This window comes from Cupressus sempervirens, chromosome 3 (assembly GCF_028749045.1).
Source record: "Cupressus sempervirens isolate cs-2001-9-10 chromosome 3, ASM2874904v1, whole genome shotgun sequence".
Lineage (NCBI taxonomy): Eukaryota > Viridiplantae > Streptophyta > Pinopsida > Cupressales > Cupressaceae > Cupressus > Cupressus sempervirens.
The window spans coordinates 32,154,030-32,174,923 of record NC_143120.1 but is presented as its reverse complement, the minus strand read 5'-3'; the positions used below and the strand labels follow the sequence as shown (position 1 = coordinate 32,174,923).

The following is a 20,894-nucleotide window of genomic DNA, read 5'->3' as shown; positions in this document are numbered from 1 at the left end:
GGCAAATGGGTCGCCATTATTCAAGAATATGACATAGAGATCCAACCGATGAAACTGGTCAGAGGACAACAATTGGTGCAAACCATGGCATTAGAAGGACCTGGACTTGTACAACAAGTTTATGAAGTGGAGGAGGTACATCCCAACGAATGGTATCAGGGCATAATCAACTATCTTTTAAATCACCAATGTCCTTCACATTTGAACCCAATGCAGAAACGGGCGCTGAGATTCAATAGCGAAAGATATATGCTACAAGGAGCAGTGTTGTACAAGCAGAATCATGAAGGGGTATATTTGTGGTGCGTCGAAAAGGAAGAATCCAGGAACATATTGGAACATTTTCATGACAAATGGCGAATAGGACATGGATCAAATTTGGCCACAACACATTGGATACTAAGAGTCGGATATTAATGGCCAACTTTGTTCAAAGACACCCACGAGCATGTGAAGACTTGTCATGTTTGCCAAACTGCGGCAAAGAGATGGAGGAACCCAATGATGCCTTTGCGGCCAATCATCGAGGTGAGACCTTTTGCGATGTGGGGACTTGACTTCATTGGTCCCATCAATCCACCTTCCTCAGCACAACACAAGTATATTCTAACCGCAACTGACTACTGTACTCGGTGGTCAGAAGGCCAAGCTTTCAAGAATTGCACTGCTGAGAGCCTAAGACTGTCATTAAGTTCTAAGAGGAAAAGATCACTACCAGGTTTGGTTGTCCTTTTGCTTTTGTATGTACTAATGGTTTTGCTTTTACTTCTTTAAAATTTCATACTTGGGCATTTGACCATGAGATAATTTAAAAATTTTCATCAGGATACTATCCCCAGGGTAATGGCCTAGCGGAATCCACAAATAAAAACTTTTTGACCGTGATTGGAAAACTCTTGGATAGGAACCCAAGAGATTGGCACACACAATTGAGATACGCCTTGTGGGTAGACAAAACTAGAGTGAAAGAGTCCATAAGAATCACACCTTATCATTTAGTTTATGGACAGGACCCTGTATTCCCGATTCAATTGAAAATTCCAACTTTGAGGTTCATACAGGAATACTATGATGAGAACAAAGACAGAGTCCAAGTTAGGTTGGCTCAGCTGATGTAGTTAGATGAGAAAAGAGATGAAGCCCTAGATAAATTTGCAAAACATCAAGGGGTAGTTAAATGTCGGTTTGATAGAAGAGTACAAAATAAGGCCTTTAGGATCTTAGACTTGGTCTTATATTGGGACAAAGCCCATGAAAGAAAGGGACAACATGACAAATCCGATAAACTATGGAAGGGTGCTTTCTAGATATCTGAGATCATTGGAGATAATGCGTTTAGGCTTAAGACACTCACTGGCGAGGATGTCCCATTGCCTGTCAATGGGCAATTCCTCAAACATTATTTCCAAGCCTAGGACTCCACCCGGAGCCCTTTTGTACATAGTTAGAATAGGTGTGCTTTCAATTGTTTAGAGTAGTTTTCTTTTAGTTGTTTAGTTTAGGTGTTGTGAGAAAGTTTGAGTTTAGTTTGCATCGAGTCATTTGACTTGAAATCTTTTAGCTTCCTTCAGTAGTGAGTTTTGGTTTTGGGCCTTTGCAAGTGCGAAGGGGGGGTCCATGTTATCACTCGTGGGCGAGATGTGTAAATTTTACTTTTTTGGTGACAAAATGGAGTCTGTCTTGTTCATTTCTTGAATGTATTTAACAAGGTTCAAAGATTAAAGGATCTGTTTAATCGTTGGTCTATGGTAGGACTTGTACTAAATTTGGGTTAGACTCGATAGAGGTTCTTAAGTTATCTCTGACATGGTTACGACATTCTACTCACACTTAATTGCTCTGAGTTCTTGATGTTTCGAAGTGAAAGTGGACTTAGTAAAAATCATACACCCGCTTCAGTGCCACTATGGTCTTCCAAACCCTCCGCAAGCTTCATTGCCTACAAACCAAACAAAAGATTGAAAAGAAAAGAAGAAAAGAGAAAATATCATGAGAAAAGAGAAAAAGCAGTATAAAAATGAAAATAAAGATAAAATTTGGTTCAAGGGTTTGCAATCATCTCTACCGGTGCTATAAAAATAATCACTAAAGGTAGAACCATGATTGTGGTGCCACAGCGATAACTCTGTCAGGGCTATAGACGCTTGGCTGGCAATGGGGCTCTATCCAGGTTGCTTTTGAAGTAAGGATATTATAATAAGCTAAGTTTGATGGATCTGAGAAATTATCAAGTTCTTGTCGAGTGGGGAATAAATCATTTGTACACACGTGGGTAACATATGGTCAAGATGCTTAAGTTCAACCTGAGAGTGCTTTCCTTTGTTGAGTACTTGTCCTTAAGTAGACTTACGAATAGGCAATCCTGAGAGTTCTATTCTAAGTTATTTTATTCTTGAAACATTCAGGAACATTTCACCTGTGGAGTCGCCAAATGTTGTGAGGTTCTCACACCATCGCCCCAAAATTTGGGGACCCCCCCTTTTTTCAATTGCCTTAGCAATTTTTCAGTCCAGAGGTTTCAAATTTGAAGATTTTGAGCCTTGGACACCTTCATGCCAAATGTGGGAAAGACTTAGCTTATTTTCACTTGGTTTGCTTGATTTTCCAGAGCAACCAATTTCATCCTTAGGCCGGACAAAATTCGATGGGCAACATTTGGTAGGATAAAATTGTAAATTTGTACTTAGACATTTTCTTTTGAAAATCCGGATATAACTATGTAAATTTGAATAATCTTTCAAAAGAGAAATTTTGTTAGACTTGGGTTTTGGAAAATCTCAAATTTTGCTTTGGTGAAAATTTTAATTTTTTAGAAATGAGGCTAAATTGCAAAAATCGATTTTTGACCCTAGAGGCAATTTTATTTTATTTTGGTCAAAAAAAAATTCTAAAGAACCTAGCAAAATCGATTTGGAGAAAATTGCAAAAAATTTGGCTTTAATAGATTAAAACTACCTTGAAAACTTTTGCCTTTAATGAAATTGGTAATTTGATATTGAAAATGGGCTTTTGGTTAGCCAAAATCCAATTGTAATGACGTATTAATTACTAAATCCTCATTAAATGGAAATATTTTACATCTCCAAGGCACCATTTAATTTCTTTTTGCAATTTAGAACTAATTGGCAATTTAAAAGGGCAATTTTCCTTTTGGCAAAATTAAATTTTAGCTAAGTATTTAATTGTGGGCCTTGACTTTGATTTAATTTTTTTTTTCTCTCCTCCAGGACCAAGTCAGCTGGCTTAGAGGGAGTGAGAAGTTGGGCATAAGAGGAGGCCTCTCTCCCAGTTCTTCCTTTTCATTTTTCCTCTCCATGCTTTGGCGAATTTCATTGAGTAGATTTTGGTGTTTGGTGAATTTGTCTCAAGGCAGATCTCCTCCATTCCTTGGCGATTTTCCTCTTGGGACAGAATTCTCATTGTTAGAAGACTTTGCAAAAGGCAGATTTCCTCCATTGTTTGGCGATTTTTGCTAGGACAGATCTGATTTATGTGCCATGGGCAATTTGTGTGAAGGTCTGATTTTCTCCATTTAGGACTGCACTTTTTATATCAGACTTAGGCGATTTTTGTTGGGAGAAAGGGATACATGAGAAAGTTTGATTCTTTCTTTGAGGACAAGTGATGGATAGCTTTAGATGTTTAAATTTCTGATTTGCAAAGGATTTGAAGTTATTGAGGTCTAGTCCTAATTCTGAAAAGTCGCTGTACGATTATTGGTTAAGGTGAATTTTAATCATTTAGAGTTGAAAGGGGTCCTTAAGATGACATCCTTCTTTCGTTCTAGTCTAAGGATTGCTTCCCTTGGTTCTACTTGCCTTCTGGTCCAGCACTCTACCATCTCATAATAGGGTGACGAGTATGGAGGATGTTAGTGCAAGTAAGAATCCCAAGCGGACAAACACTAAGAAAGACAAAGAGGATATGATGCCCAAAACACCCTTCTTCTCGAAAATGAAGAGAATAACCGACACCAATATCGGTATAGTAGACATGATATGGATGAAGGACAAACTAAAGAAAGGACAACCCCCCTTGGCAAAGAAGATATATAGAAGCAGAATTGTACATGCAACAAGCAGCGTGGTGAAGTCAGCGGAACTCAGGGCGAAGCACACACCTTGTCTTCCTATGGAAGAAGTTAATGGAAGGCTAGCTAAGTTCATTGCCTTAGTTAGGAAAATGAAAGAAAAGGGAAGATTTATATTAGAAGATCATTTGATTTAAGCCCAAGTGGCAATTTCTCTTTCTTCTAGAATAGGACAAGTGTCTATTTCTGATTGCCACTATTTTGGTGCCTTCTCATTGGTTGCCACTCTTTGCACTTTTTTCATTGGTCCATTGACGAGGTGCCAGCTTCTCATTAGCCGATGGGGTGGCAACCCTAATTAGGGTTTTGAGGATCCAATCTGGATCGTTGATCTTGTTTTGATCTCCACCCTCCATTGTATTTTTGGCCCCTATAAAAGGTCATTTGCTCTCATTTCTAAAGTGTTGGAGAAATTGTTGCTAAAATAATACCAAAATCACTCTCTTCTTCATTGTTGTGACTTGCATGGTGATTAAGAACATTGGGTATTATTGCATCTTTTCTGCTTCCACATAGTTAAATTTCCTTTCAAGTTGTTAAAGTTGGTTGCATTTGAAGTTGTTTAAGTGAGGTTAAAGTAGATGGATAGTTGTATAGTAGCATTGGTAGATGTTTGATAGGGATTAGTACTAGACCACTAGCATCCTAGGGGCTGGTTGGAAAGCTTTGTGTGGAAAACTAGTTTATTATTCCTTCGAATCATTGCACCTATGGAAGTGAGGCCACTAGTCAGCTCTCATTAGGTTTGATCCCCGTCTATTTGCTAACCTTCCATTCGTAGGAGTAGGAGTAGAATAGTGAGTAGCTAGGTAGTCGAAGTTTAGAGAGAGGGAAGTTAAAGAAGTAAGTCAAGTAACAGAACACATCCATTCACCTTCCACCATCACTGCTTTCCCACCAACATCGTCCCTGGCAGACACATCCTCCATCATCATCACCATCAACATTATCTGCCTCCGCACATTTCACAAACCGAACCACCATCACCTTCATCCCACCAAAGTCCAAGTCATCCTCAACAATTTGCATAAGGCCACCTACGTGATTACCAACAAATCACATCGATAAACTGAGCGAGTATCCAATGGTGTAAGGAGCATTGGAGTTATTGCTTATGTCTTCATGAGTAATAACTTTTCAAGAGAGGAGTTGCATGTTTGATATCCCATATTGAATATTCAAATCCTAATATGTTATGTAAGTGATACAAAACTCGCATCAACAACTTTTTCAGGCATGCGCTAATATAATAATGTTGGCATCAAAATCAAATATGGCAAAGTAATGAATCTGTCTATCTTGAAATCAATCAAACACAAGAATGTGGTTTGTTGGGCGTTGGTGCCAACAACAAACCACAAAAAATATAGGTCTGAGCATTATCTCGTAACCATGTGGGACCTCAACAAAATTGGTGAAAGCTCTCAACGAAAGGAGATGTAGCTTGAAGGCCTTGATAACATGTTGGTGTTAACCACCTCTAAAGAGCACAATCTACAAACAATCACATTCACAATATGAGAGAAGCATGAGGCTATCTCGCCATTAAGAATAATGACAATTGAGATGTAACAAATAATATACACGACTTGCTTATAAAGGCAAGGAGAGAGTTGTTAAACATAACAAACTACCAACTACCAAAACTATTAAATGCACTAAAAATGCCAAAGTAAACTTAAGCATGTGTAAATGGTAAAAACTCATTTACTCCAACTCTTCCATCTTCAACTTTCACAATTTGTATTTGGCACTATTGAGCTTTTCTATGTCCAAATGGGAGGTAGAAGTCATTGTTTGCATTCCTTCCTTCAAATTACAAATTCACACAATACGTTAGCTCCCTTTGTACCAAAAGACCTTCAACTCTTAATGCAAAGGCATTCCTTTCTATGTAGAACCATTAGCTTTGATACCAAATGTTGATTTACGAGGTGAAACAATTATAGAAAATATTAGCGACATGTTTTCTCAGTCCATAATATCTGTTAAGCTTTTGGATTAAACCATGTGTAATCCTTTTACATCATCAACATCTTGGATCATGAAGTCAAGATGAGATGTCTAGAGAGCAAAAATCAATAAGATATATATAGAACAAAAATCAATTAAAAAGGATGAGATGTCTGTATAAAATATATAAAAAAAGTGGATGCAAATCTGAAATTTATTTAATTAGAAAGATTATTATATGATTAATACTTTTTTGATTTCAATGTCAGCAATGAGAGAAATCAACAAACCAGATAACACAAGATTTAACATGGATAGTTTTAAACTCCCATAAGATAAAGGACATGTATTAATGTTCAAAGAAGAGATATATCCATACACTAACACTGAACTTTGACGTCACCACAGTAGCCCCTGTATACGTGTAAAAAAATCTCATAAAACCAATGGCTTATGCCTCCAATTTATAGAGAAATAGGAGAGAAAAAAAACAGAGTTTTGCAAATCAATGTACTATTAAACCATAGTAAAATGTATAACCTCTCAAGTTCAAATGAAGAGGCTCTTTTAAGAATAGTAAATATACTTCATAATGAGCCATGAATAGAAAACATTACTTTCTCACTAGTCATACATGAGATTCCTGACTTTTTGCTCTCCCATAATGGCCCATATCCTAAGGTAGGCATCTAAAATCATCACCCAGCTCATATGGGATGCACCAAGAGCATTCAAGATGCTACACTAAATTCTCATGCCCATGTGAATAGAATTGCTTAAAAAAAAGGTTTGCAACCAGCAATCCCAACTCCACCTTCTTGATGAATGCCATAACTACTAACAAGAATCCTAGTATAATTTACAAATTATTTTTTCCAATACACCTTAGGAGTGCAACGGCACTTTACATAAATATTGAGGGAAGATGAATAATGCATAGGATTGCAAGGAAAATGATACCTAATACTAATTATCTCAACTAACCAAGTTATGGATACTTCAAGATCCATTTAGAGATCACAAACAGGTCCATGAATTAAACGAGTATTAACAAGGGAAGGATAAGGCATAGATGTGATAAAATGTGTAATGAGACCAACTGGCTAACACTACTGCAATGCTGGATAATATTGTTTTTGTTTTGAAATGTCTTGCAATCTTTCTCAGAATATATAATTTCTGTATTTTTAAATATAGAATGCAACAAATAACTTCCACTAATTACTTCAGCACAACAATGCCTATGCTCACAACTAAATATCAGTTAAGAGCTGCAAACTTTATTGTTTTTTTACATCATGTAAATTACAATAGATGAGGACCTGTGAAAAGCTTGCTGTGGTTCCGTTCACAGAAGATGGAGATCCCACATCCAATGCTTAGGGAATGGCACTGCCACTATAAGCCAGCGCCACAGGTAAAAAAGACCAAACATGACCTGCCCAGTTTTAGGTCCACATTGTGCTCCAACATTCTCCCAAACACCCAAATAGGGGCGTTAATGTTGCAACAGAAAAAACACCAGCAATGGTGTGATGTGCAGTTTGCCTTGGGCGATTCAGAGTCGGCAGACACCCACAGTTGCAAAGCCAGCCCCCAGCTGCCCAGCTAGGTGCAGTTTGCTGTACAAATTCAGTGCCTAATAATAGTAAAAATAAACGCTCAGCTGTGTAACTTCAACTAGTAAACCCATGCCAATATACAGTTGGAAATTGACACTAATAAGAAAAGGTATTTGACGCCCAAAAGCAGTAACAATTAATCACCAAACTTCAGCACTTAATCGCCTCCCAAGGCACTGTGAATACATTAAAGGAAGACTGAGTTAATTCATTAAAAATCCATCAACATGGATGCCCAATATTTGATAAGAAAACTCCAGTTCAATTCACGATACAACAGCAGTGAATTGGAATGCTCAATTCAGCTTCAGAACACAGATTCAGTTGCTTCACAACAACAATTGATGCACAAAATCAAGAGGAATGAGTCCTCAAGAAATTCAGAAAATATAAACCCTCACCAAGAAATATATCAAAAAGCAATAACCAAGAATGAATCTAATTGCTTCATGAAGCCTCTTTTATAAAGCACTTGGCTTCTCCAATACACCTCTCATTAAAGTTGCTTCATTAACACAACTAATTAGAAGCTTCCATCTAATTATTTTAAATAAATATCTCTCAAACACATAGCTTCATGAAGACACTATTAACTTAAGAGGCTTCTTCAACACACCATCGAATTATAATACTTAAATGATAAAGTCATTTGTTAAGATAATCTTAATAAACAACTTATAATACAAAGCTCCATTAATTTACTCAATCAATCATTGAAGAAGCCAAACACCCAATGCCTCAGCTGCACTCCTAAAAATAGTAATTGCCCACAATTGAGTTACTATAAATAGCAAGCCAATCAACAGAAACCCTCAAACACGCTGTCAGCTCACGAGGGTTGCAATGATGAACTGACTAAGCCTAGCTACAGGAGCCTGCTAAATGGAGAATTACAATCCTCCCTCCCCAAGATTGTTTGTCCTCAAGAATATGTAATCCGGTAACACATTGAGCCCCAACCTCCATCAGATCCCATAGAAAAATGCACGTAATGTCCTTGTCATAACTGAATAATCCCTGTAAATACAACACCATCAGAGTAAACAACCTAGTTGGTAGAACTGCACTCAACACGAGTGTTGATGTAGAGACTGAAACATCACAAGGAAGCAACTCAATAGGAAGTCTCAATTTGCCCCCTTTCTCTGCACCAACTGAGCTTCGATTCCAAACATCAGACTTGGGCATAGACAAACTCTGTACCTGGCAAATATCCTGTACATGTGGGTCAAATATGAAGCTGTATGCACTCCTCACTCTATATACCTCACTGAAATCTTGTTCATCACCATGTAAACCAACAGGCTGTTGTGAAGATTCAACCTTAACCTCATCATAGTACACCCACATAGTATGGTTTGTCCCTCCTTTCGAGCTCAAAGAACAAGTGTGTCCTTTACCATAAGGTCCTTTGCACCAAAAGTAAAGTTGTCTTCTTCTCAAGTCCTCACGTGATGCCTCATCATTCTTCATTGCTGATTTTTCATTTTCATCATTAATTGGTGGGTGTTCCTCATTTATGGGTGGACAGATAAAAAATCTTCGAAGAAAACTTGCCTCGAGATGTGGATGACTCAAGATCTCTAGCCTTTTTCATTGCCTCTTGCAAAGTAGGTGGGACCAATGACTTAACGCATCCTGTCTGTCTAGGCCTCTGTCTCTTAGATGTAGGCCTACCTCTAGTATGTTCTCACTTCTCTTTAGGGATCTATCAAAGTTAAGATTCTGCTTGATAGTTTGTGGAAGAACATCCCACTTTGCAGAACATGCCACAACATCATCTACAATAGGCATGGCCTCAATCTCAGTACTGATTGCGTTTGTTTTGGGTCTCAAAAAAGTATGTCATTGCATCCTATCATATGCACCAATATAACCTTGTCATCAATCCGGGACCTGTGTGAACTGACAGAATCATCCCTGCAAACTCTCTCTCTACTTCAATCTCTAGGAAGTGCAATGTGTTAGACAACTGCTGCAACAGATCGACAACATGATGGTAACCAGCTACAAGATCTTTAAAAGTCTCTCTGGCCTCTTTGTCAATGTCAGAACCAATGCCAACGTCTCTATATCATGTATCATCTGAACCTCCTGAATCACCAACACCCTTGTCATGGATACTACCAAACTGATCTCGGGTTTTCCATCACCAGGTGGAGGAGTGCAACCCCTACAGGTGTAATGTCTATCCAGAATAAACCTTTGAGCCATTCTGAAACCCGATTCCCTACAGGCTGGGAGGGAATCACTTTGATAACCTAACTGGCTCACACTACTGTAATGCTGTATAATTTTGTTTTTGTTTTGAAATGTCTTGCAATCTTGTGTTTTTTCTCAGAATATATGATTTTTGTATTTTTAAATATCTTAAATACTAGAATGCAACAAATAAATAACTTCCACTAGAAATGTCAAACAAATTACTTCAACCCAACAATGCCCATACTCGCAACTAAATATCAATTAAGTGCTGCAAACTTTTTTTTTTTTTTACATCATGTAAATTAAAATAGATGAGAACCTATGAAAAGCTTGTTTTAGTTCCATTTGCAGCAGATGGAGATACCATGTCCAATGCACAGGGAATAGCACTACCACTGTAAGCCAGCATCACAGGTAAAAAAAACCAAACGCAGCCTGTCCAGGTATAGGCCTGTGTTATGCTCCAACACACTCCCAAATGCTCAAACAGGGGTGTTGATGTTGTGGCAGATATAATGCCAGCAATGGTATAATGTGCAGTCTGCCTTGGGCAATTCAGATGCCCACAATTGCAAAGCTAGCCCCCACAAATTAGGCCACCCAGCTAGGTGTGGTTGGTTGTAGAAATTCAATGCCTAATAATAGTAAAAATAAATGCCCAACTATGTAACTTCAATCGGTAAACCCACGCCAATATACAGTTGGAAATTGACACTAATAAGCAGAGGTATTTGACACCCAAAAGCAGTAACGATTAATCACCAAACTTCCACACTTAATTGCCTCCCAAGGCACAATGAATACAGTAAAGGAAGACTCAGATAATTCACCAAAAAACCCTCATTACGGATGCCCAATATGTGATCAGAAAACTCCAGTACAATTCACTGTACAACAATAGTGAATTAGATTGCTAAATTCAGTTTTAGAACATAGATTCAATTGCTTTACAACAGCAGCAATTGATGCACAAATTCAAGAAAAATCAGTCAAGAAATTCAGAGAACACAAACCCTCACCAAGAAATATATCAAAAAGCAATAACCAAGAATGGAACTAATTGCTTCATGAACCCTCTTTTATAAAGCGCTTGGCTTCTCTAATACACCTTTCATTAAAGTTGCTTCATCAACACACCTTCCAATTTGAAGCTTCCATCAAACTATTTTAAATTATCATCTCTCAAACACATAGCTTCATGGAGACACTTAAGAAGCTTCTTCAACAAACCATCAAATTATAATACTTAAATGATAAAGTCATTTATTAAGATAATTTCAATAAGCAACTTATAATACAAAGCTCCACTAATTTACACAATCAATCACTGAAGAAGCCAACTACCCAATGCCTTAGTTGCACTACTAAAAATCTCAATTGCTAGATTCATCCTAGACAGGATAGATCTGGATTTGGATCCGAACTAGATCCGGACTCGTGCTTGGTTCCTTGAGGATTTGGGTAGGATCCTTGATTCTTCTTGTGGATATTTCAGGAACCATGGCCTGCAGATCTTGACGGATCCACAAGCAAAATCAAGGATCCTGCCTGGATCCTCAAGGATCTAAGCCATAGCCTAAGGATCCACAGGTAGAATCAAGGATCCTACATCCTCAAGGATCCAAGCCACAACCCGAGGATCCTCAAGGATCATAATTTCACTTTGTAATTCAGTAATTCAATGTGAATGTGTTGATTTTCTTTATAATCATGAAAATAAGTCAATTATCAAGTATACTAGATTCATAGATGCATACTAGAATTATAGATTCATGCTATGAAATGATTTAGTTTTAGAATTATGTATATTTCTCTCATTTGTTAGTGTGTGTGTGTATATATATATATATATATATATATATATATATATATATATATATATATACACACACAAATCCTCCACGAATCATAATTGGGAAAAATAAAAATCCGGAATCCACAGATCCGATTCATGTGCCTAAATCAGATTAGTTTCACGAATCAACAACTAAGCTAAAAATAGTAATTGTCCACAGTTGACTCACTATAAATACTAAATAGCAAGTTAATCAATGTAGACCCTCAAAACACACTATCAGCTCACAACAGCCACAATGATAACTGATTACGCTCAACTTTAGGAGCCTGCTAAAAGGGGGACATTACAAAATGGTTTAAATGAAGGACAAGTTTGGTGGGTTGAAGAGACCTTGCAAAAATATTGATTAGAAGTGAGGGATGAACTATGTTATATATAAGATAAAAAATGAAGGAAAACAATGAAATGAAAATCAAGGACATACTTAAGGAGTAAAGTTGCTAGAACAAGGGAAGGTTAAATGGATTCTATACAAGGAGAAAGTGATAGAGATAAAAGACAATGATAAACAAAATTGAAGTTCTTATTACAACTAATGAAGGGTATTGCCTTACTAATCCAAATGCAACAGAGTTTTAAACAAAAAATTGCAAAAACCAACACAATTGCAAGAACGAACACTTGCTTTCTATTATCTTAATGAAATGACATAACAATATTTAGAAAATAACATGCTACAACAACATGGGCATTTTCATTACAATAATCTACAAGCCAGAGCCATCATGTGCACCATTATAACTACTTATGATAACCCCTATTTATCTTCTTCATATTGGGAAATTTAACCACCATAGAAGTTTTTGGAAATTTGTTACCCCCCCTTATTTGAGGCTGATCGACTTTATATTACTTCCCCTACATTAGAATATGCCAAGAATATTCCCCAAATGGGTTTCAACAATCATAGGAGTATTTGAAGGGATTTTACTTTTTGTCCTAAAGTAGTGCAACTTCTGGAGGTTGTATCTTGTAAACTATGCATTGGATTGGCCATTATAACCACGTTTTGAAAACCTCTCAAAGTGCTCTACAGCTTTCCATTGTGAAGAACTACTTGATCAAAGTTTGACCCCCTTTCGAAGTGTCTAAGGCCTTCAACACTGAGTTCAAAGTTTTTGTACCACCCTACCAAAAAAATTTATAAATTCAATATCATCAAACTGGACTTGATCTTGCAATGACCTGTTTACATATCCAAAATAAACCTCCAAGGAAGTAATTGGAGCAATCTGTGTTCAAATGAAAATTTACTAAAATTAGTAAACTTGTAGAAAATAGTAAGCTTTCCCAAAATAGTCCTTATTGGAAAACTCAACATTATTTTTGGGTGATGCAAGATTTCTTTTACACCTTGGATGTTCCTACATCAACAACTAACCAAGAGGTACAACATTGTAAGATTCCCATTCTAATTTGTATGTGGTCAAAGCTATTGATTTGTGCATAGGTAAGGAAGATGTAGTGAGGATAATAGCAATATAGTAGAACATATTGAGAAAAGTCTACATAAAATTGTCTTCTTTAGAAAGAATCATCACATTCTAGGAGAAGTACAAAGCAGAATATGTTGTAGACAACCTGAAAAAGGTAAGAACTAGAGTTAAGGAGAGGAGCATGATGCAGATGATATAAATCTTTTAGCAGGTGAAAAGCTATCTTTGAAACATAGGAATAATGTAGATGCAAATGAACTTCTTGGAGAAATGTAATTGACTCACCAATATATGAAAGCACAGTAGATATGCAAATGAGATGAATGAAATTTGCTTAAGTGTAACATCCATCTTTTCTACCCCGAGTTCTCTATATTCAAAATAAACTAACTACTTATTCACATGCATGGAATTAACAGTTATAATGAATAAACTGATTCACATGAAAGGTCTTAACTAGCAATTGGTGGTTTACTTCATTCATTCAATTAAATAGTAAGGTATTAAATTGCATGAGAGAGAAAAATAGATCATTAACTAACTAATATGCTTTAAGTATTCCTTCATGTAACTGCAACCATAACTGAATACATAACTAGCTAGAAATCTTGAAATGAAACATGAAGAAACACAAGTACCCGCTAAATTGCATTAAGGTAAGAATGCAGACCCAATTTGTCTCATGCAAGCCTTCGCATTGGTGGGGAGGAGAAGCATTGCCAGAGGCTTAACCACCCAACCATGGACCTAGTGTACCCGTACTCACTCTCTCAGCTGAGAATGACCCTACCCTCCATGGGAAGACCATCTCGTTCTGCCACCTGAGCATCTTGGTGCTAGAGTGTCAATTGCTCAGCCGTTTAGAGCGTGGAACCTTCCTATCAGTCTATCTATGTGACTGCTAGTTATCCTGACCTCTAGGGATCATAGCAGCAGTATTTGCCACCAAACCTACCATTCCAAGGACTTATGTGGACATTGTGTGCCTGATCACCCACTGCTTAGCATTGACAAACAAGACAATACCCCATATTTCCACTATGAGCTAGCTAGTTCTCTATTTTAAGCTTATAAATTTCTGGTCTGATTCTGATATACATTTTGTTTATAATTTGCAGATGATTGCACAACCATCTTATGTGGTTTACACCACTCATCTCAGCCTTGCATGACCTTCTTTGATATTTCTTGGTGTAATTACCAATGTATACTAAGCTGGTTGTACAATGCAAAAGTTTGTGAAATTCTTTCACGAGCAACCTTACTAATAAAAGTATGTAAACAGTGACCTTCTCAGCCACTCAACATCTAGTGAAGAAAATTTTCCATACTCGGCCGCACATAGAAGGGTGCAACTGTAGCATGTAAAGTGCGATCACACATGGTTTGTCTCTTATTGATGCTTTATGGAAACAAATAAAAAGTAGAGAAAAATAATCCACTTAAGCCAATGGCTCATCCCATGGCAATCATGACTATGCCAAGTTTCAAGCTCTGCTTTATGATCATACTTGTCCGTTCGGACCAACTGAACAGGAATGACTTTGGTGCAATTATTCAGAATATTAATGTACGACAGTAAAGGCATGGAAGAGTTAACAATTATAATCTGACAGGGCTGGGCTGATGTATGAAAGAGATGCCTTTCTTGGCTGCAATCGTGAGCCTTATTGTATGACTTACTAACTGCTACTTAGTGCTTATGGCAGTGATTCACTTCTGATAAAAACTTCGAATGGAATAGCAGAAACTTTCAAAGAGAAAAATGAGAGCAACCTCAAGAGAAAGTTCTATTCAAAGAGAAAAATGAGAGCAACCTCAAGAGAGAGTACTATTAGCCAACTTATAGAAGTTACGTGCATGAGAGATTGTGAGGTGGCGGAGATGAGTTACAATCTTGGAACAAAATACAAAGGCCGACTACTAAAAATGATAAGAGGCCGAAAATATTAAAGAATTATAAGGGGCTGCTGGACTTAATGAGATAATTTAATTTCCTTGCCAAAGGTCAATCGAAACTATTATGAATAATACTCATATACCTATATATATATTTGTACGGGTTTTCTTATACACATGTATATGCATATGCATTACATTGCCTGTATGTACGTACGCATTTAAAGTATACATATGCACATATGTGCTACTTCAAGGTATACATATACACATATATATACAATAAAGCATGTATAAATGTACCTAGGTACCATGGGAATTATTTATAACGTAGCACATCCGGCATCACATGTTGCAGAATTTCCAAGTTATTTTTTAAGGTAATGTTTTCATTTCTCTATTACATGTTTATGCGAATAAAAGAAGAATAACAATGTGAAAGCATGCTTCCTCATCATTCAAATGAAATTTAGTTATTATAACTAATAACCATATTAACTATCCAATTCCAATTCATGTAATCAAATAGCATTAACCCATCTTCCATTTCATATGAAACATAAGAATGAACCAATAATCCCATTCATAGGAATCAAAATGAGAAACTAATTTGATCAACCAATTCGGTTTATTTTGAAATATCAACGGTTAAATGAAATTTCCTAAATCAACATAACAGAGGACGTAACATCAAGTCACTTGATGTTGAGGAGGAAGCAAACAGAAAAATGGTTAACAACAGGAATATAAACATTCTTGAAGATGATAATGTATTGATTAAAAGAATTATTCGAAGAGGAAATAGTAAAATTTTGAGGATTGATTTGATAGGTCAAACAAGAGAATGACTAATAATATTGAGCTAGTGGGTTCAGAAGTTTCTTCCTACTAGAGGAAGAGCATATGGGATTCAAAATTTTCTTCCTACTTCAGGGTGAGCATATGATGGTTATTTTCTTTTAATTATTTAAGGAACATATACAATCAGAACTTTTGTTTGTTCATAGAAATTTAAGCAATAAATTTTTTCCTAGTGAATTAATTATTCCCAGCAATTCACAAAAAGCATCTCTATCCTTTGGAAAGCTTAAAAAACAAGTAAGAAAATATGGTCTTCTATATTAGTAGATGAAAAGTAATTGCGTGGATAGCGAAATCTTGTATTTGATAAGGTCCATCTCTTGAATTTATTGCAGCTTCTTGCTACTTACTAATTTATGATTCCAACCCAAGAACGAAAGAATCAAACCGGTAAAAAATTTAACGCTCACAAACAACGAAAATAGTGAACTGTGAAATTCAGCAAGCTTACAATGAAAGAATTAGCAGCCCATAGAACTGTAAGAATATGGCTAGCATGGAAAAGAGAACAGTAACCTGCATTGCATTTCCAATGAGATAAGAAAATCTAGCTTTGTAAAGTTCGAGAGTTCCCCACAGTATCTTGCGTGTGTGAAACTGGAATGACTCCAGCCCTGCTTGTAAGTCCAACTGTAGGCCTTATTCCCACAACACTGTTGGCACCAGATGGACAAAGAATCGAACCAGCAGTGTCAGTGCCTAATGACATTGCTACCATATTTGTTGACACTCCAACTGCTGATCCAGTACTTGATCCACACGGATCAGCTGTGAGAACATAAGGATTCTGCACCACGAATGTATCTTCAGATTAATCTATTAATTTGATTCTATTCAAACTTTAAAATTGACTAATGTCCAAAGGGTAAATATCATTGAAAGTAGTATGAACAAATTATATAACAGAATTGTCTATTGCATCTCCTCTCATATCATTCACAACTGAAATAAAATGAAATCATGAAGCACTTGAAACTAAAATGAAACAGAAACAATATGGCAGAGCAACAATACCTTGAGTTGGCAATCATTCATTCATAACTCAAAATTATGCTAAATGTTAAAGGATTATAGACTTCTAGTTGGTGAGGATGATGGTATGTGATATAAAAGCTATTCACTAAGGTTCAAACTCCAGAGGCGTGTTTAGGTCAGTTTTGACCCCTGGGTGAATTTGATGGACTGCAGCTCCTCGCATGTGGCTGCTTAGTCAAGATGACATGTGGTCTAGATGTATGCTTTCTCAAACGGTTGTAATCCATTAGATGAAGACAGAGATGCTATATGTATGTGTTCTGACTTGTTTCTCTCTCTCGAAAATATGAAAAGGACAAACCTGAAAAAAGAGTATAATTATTTTATCAATCACAAAGTCATACGATACTTTTCATCATGATGATCTGTAGCAGAATATAATTCAAAATGTTGATAATTTTTTTCCTGTAAGCATTGTTTTCTTATTTTTATGGGCGATGAAAACCTTATTTATGCCTTTAAACAAGACTACGTGAGTAGTCACCCTCCTAGGGTTGGATGTCGGGATAAAGTTGGGGACAGAGTTCAGTTCAATCATAAGTTGTTTCGAGGAACAAATTATTAGCTATCCTAAATAAGGTAAGAAGCACAGGACCTTAGCTTGACCTCCTCTAGCGCTCCATCCTTTGGGTATGTTGAGAGACCTGGCACCTGCCCATTCACTCAAGCTGGCCTTGCCCAGTATTATAGCTCCTGCCTTCTTGAGCTTCCGTACAACACCTGCATCCCTTGGTACCTTCGATCCCAAAAGAGCAAACGACCCTGTAGTGGTATTGAGTTTATCCTTGGAAGCAATGTTGTCCTTGATTAGTACAGGGATTCCATGGAGATCACCAAGAGGCAGTCCTGCTTCTAGTTTCTCCGCATCTGCTTTTTCAGCCAGCAGGAAAGCATCAGGGTTCACTTCAATGACGGCATGAAGTTGTGGGTTAAGTTTCTGAATGTGGTTGAGATAGAACTGTACAAGGCTTGTGGAGTTGAGCCTGCCTGCCTTGAATTCTGATTGAATTTGTGGAATGGTTGCTTCTTCTATTGGGAAAGGAGGATGATTGAGAGCATTAGCATTCTGGCAAGTTTTATGAGAGAAAAACAGTATCAGAAAATATAACTTAAAGAAGAGGTGGCACATCCTTTCTTTGTAATTGGGTATGTTCTACCCTTACTGAGGCCTAGTCAAGACTTGAGCTCAGATCATCCGGGGGCTTCAATGGATACAAAGCCTTAGCAGCCATTCATTGGTTTCATTGTGAGGAAAGCGAACTTATGGGATCCGAAGTAATGACAAACAAGCAAGATTGGCACCAAATGTTAACCATACAACCCGCCACTAAAAACAAACGTTTTTTTCTCAACTCAACGCAGATGGTAATAGTATATATTTGAATTGTAATATTCTGTAGTATTAACTATTATTATAGTTAGGGATAGCTGATTTATTTATTAATTGATTTATTTGAATTTTTGTTAATTAAATGATCCCAACTCATTTGTTATATCTTGTTTCTGAAATTTTAAATTTTGATGGACGATACGATTCTTTCATCACCCTCATCAACTGTATTATATAAATTGCGATACATTTATTCTCATTAATATTTATTGATCATTTTCTGCTAGCAACTGTTCGGTAAATGTCATTGTAGTTTTAAACCCTTACAGAGGAAATTTAAAACAATTTTTTTTTTTTTGCGCAGGAAATTTATATTACGAGACTTGTTTCCTCCGGAATTTGGATTTGTTTTAAAAAATTTCTATATAGGCAGATTGTTGTTTCTTTTCTTGCGCGGCACATTATTTGTGCGTCCGTACTGTGGTTGCATTTCTTTACCAGAAAACAATTCTGTCGGCATCGGATCTTCGATTTTCCGAACAATATTCATAAATGGTTTAACAGAGGCCATAGAAACTATTCGCTTGAGAACATTCTGACATTTAACCTTTTCCTATCAATTTCTCCAAAATACTCTCCAAGTTTGGTTTGTCCAAGAATACATTTTTGGAAATTGTAGGTTCATTTAAGTGGCTCGAATTTCCAATTGATGGAAGGTGTAGATTCATTGAGAACGCTTGGAGCTTGGACTGTGAAGAAATCAGAGTCGTAGTTTCCATGCATCTAGGTAACAACAATTTATTATTTTGATTAATTTGATGTAAATATGCAGTCTATTTTTGTTGTTGGAAGGTTTATGAATTTCATACGCCCACATTTGCACTTCTTCAACTTAGAGTCAAGGAGTGAGGGGTTTCCACATGATCGTGGCCTCATTCCTTATGATCCCTAGTGGGCTCTTTGTGAATATGCAGTTTTTAAAGTAGCAACATATAAATATATCATTTTTATTTTTATTTGCAAGTCTATTAAAGTAGGATTTTTATTTATTTTTAATAATTATTTTTATTTTCTGCCTTTTATATTTTTTATTTGAAAAAATGTCAAGGCAGCAGTCAACCTTAGTGAGCCAAATCCAGATTTTTTTACTATCAATGTAATTTTTTCCCTACAACATTAAAAATCACTTTAATAAAAACTTTGAATTACTTTAATATTGTTCTAATTATTTAAAATATTTCAAATGAGATATATGTCATTATAATTATTTAATTTTTTAGAAACAATAATGTTATTCTAATTAAGTAGATAGTCTTTATGTAGGAATGGGAAATTACTTTTTTGCTACTCTCTTTCATAAAAGATTTATTTTCCTCCTATAAACATCAATTATTTTCTTATATTTAAAAAAAAAAAAAATTTTGCACGGGGACAATCATCCACTCAAAGTACATAAAATAATATAAGGGCATCTCTCCATTTATACATATATGAAGTTATGAGGACAATTCCTCATGTACACACTTTGCTTACATCATGAGCCTTCTTCATTATATTATGATATTTAGATCTTCACTTTCTTCATTATATTACAATCTTTAGATCTTTGCTTTCTTCATTATATTACAATAATTAGATCTTCACTTTCTTCATTATATGACAATCTTTAGATCTTTCCCGTATTAGTCAGTCCCCTTGTTGCTTTGAATTCATGTTTTTATTGACTACTTAATTTAGCCTGCAGGCATTACTTCTTGGCCAAGATCATTGTTAGATTTTAATCAACAAAATACCTTGATATTATTTATTAGAATTCCTTAATCACTTTGCATTTATGAATCCTTTAATTACATTTGCATCATCATATTAAGAGAGGAAATTTCCTATAGAGATCGAAGTTAACAACCAACACACATTCAACTTCAATGATGATACTTCCTATATGGTTTGATAGTAATAGTTGACTTAAGCATGTTCTAGCCAACTTAATTTGTTGTAATGAGTGATCCACCCTCTCTTCTATTCAAAACTAATAATGTAAATAATTCTTTGGAAGTCATATAAACATCATAGTGTACCAATGCCCAAACTTTGTTACCTATGGAATAATTGATTTATCTTAATGAGAATCTTATATCTATTTCTTAGATTGATTTGTTATTTTCTGTGAAATAGTAATTATGGGCTAGTTATTAGTTTAATTTTTTCTCTTTCAATTTTGAAATTGTAAGATATAATTGAATTTATTTTGTTTAAGTTGGTTTAAATTCATATTCATTCTATCTAAAGTGAAGGTAGATTGTGATTTTATAAATTTTTGTGATATGGCTTTGTATTAGGGTTGTTTATAAACTATTTGTTATGGAAGTTGATCATTAACTTCAAGAAAACATTATCTAATTTCTAGTCCATCAATTCTTTGATTAGATAATTTATTTGCCTATTTGTTGCCTTCCCTATATATGTGTTTGAATTCAATCATTGAGAAATAGTTTGTCAATTGTAAGGTTCGTTGTAGATTGAATTCGATTTCTAATTTGTTGTGTCTTGTCCTTGTTGCACAACAATTATTTATGAATCACCTTCCGCTATCAACCATTTGATG

The 20,894-nt window shown here is 35.9% G+C and overlaps 1 protein-coding gene and 1 long non-coding RNA gene across 3 annotated transcripts in view; one reads left to right on the top strand and one right to left on the bottom strand.

Annotated features, from left to right (window-relative positions):
* The window catches only part of LOC149564630 (putative amidase At4g34880), a 41,884-nt gene extending 23,781 nt beyond the window's left edge, over nt 1-18,103 (bottom strand). Inside the window, exons 1-2 of the mRNA XM_089818171.1 lie at nt 17,555-18,103; nt 16,502-16,711 (exon numbers count right to left, since the gene is read on the bottom strand). Of these exons, the coding sequence (XP_089674297.1) occupies nt 16,502-16,711; nt 17,555-18,088 (744 nt within the window). The 5' untranslated portion in view covers nt 18,089-18,103. The remainder of the gene's footprint in view (nt 1-16,501; nt 16,712-17,554) is intronic.
* Nucleotides 1-19,307, top strand: part of LOC149564629 (uncharacterized) — a 43,376-nt gene extending 24,069 nt beyond the window's left edge. For both annotated transcript variants that reach the window (XR_016361871.1, XR_016361870.1), the window contains exon 2: nt 18,654-19,307. This is a non-coding gene — a long non-coding RNA (uncharacterized LOC149564629). The remainder of the gene's footprint in view (nt 1-18,653) is intronic.
* Nucleotides 19,308-20,894: the final 1,587 nt, after the last annotated feature.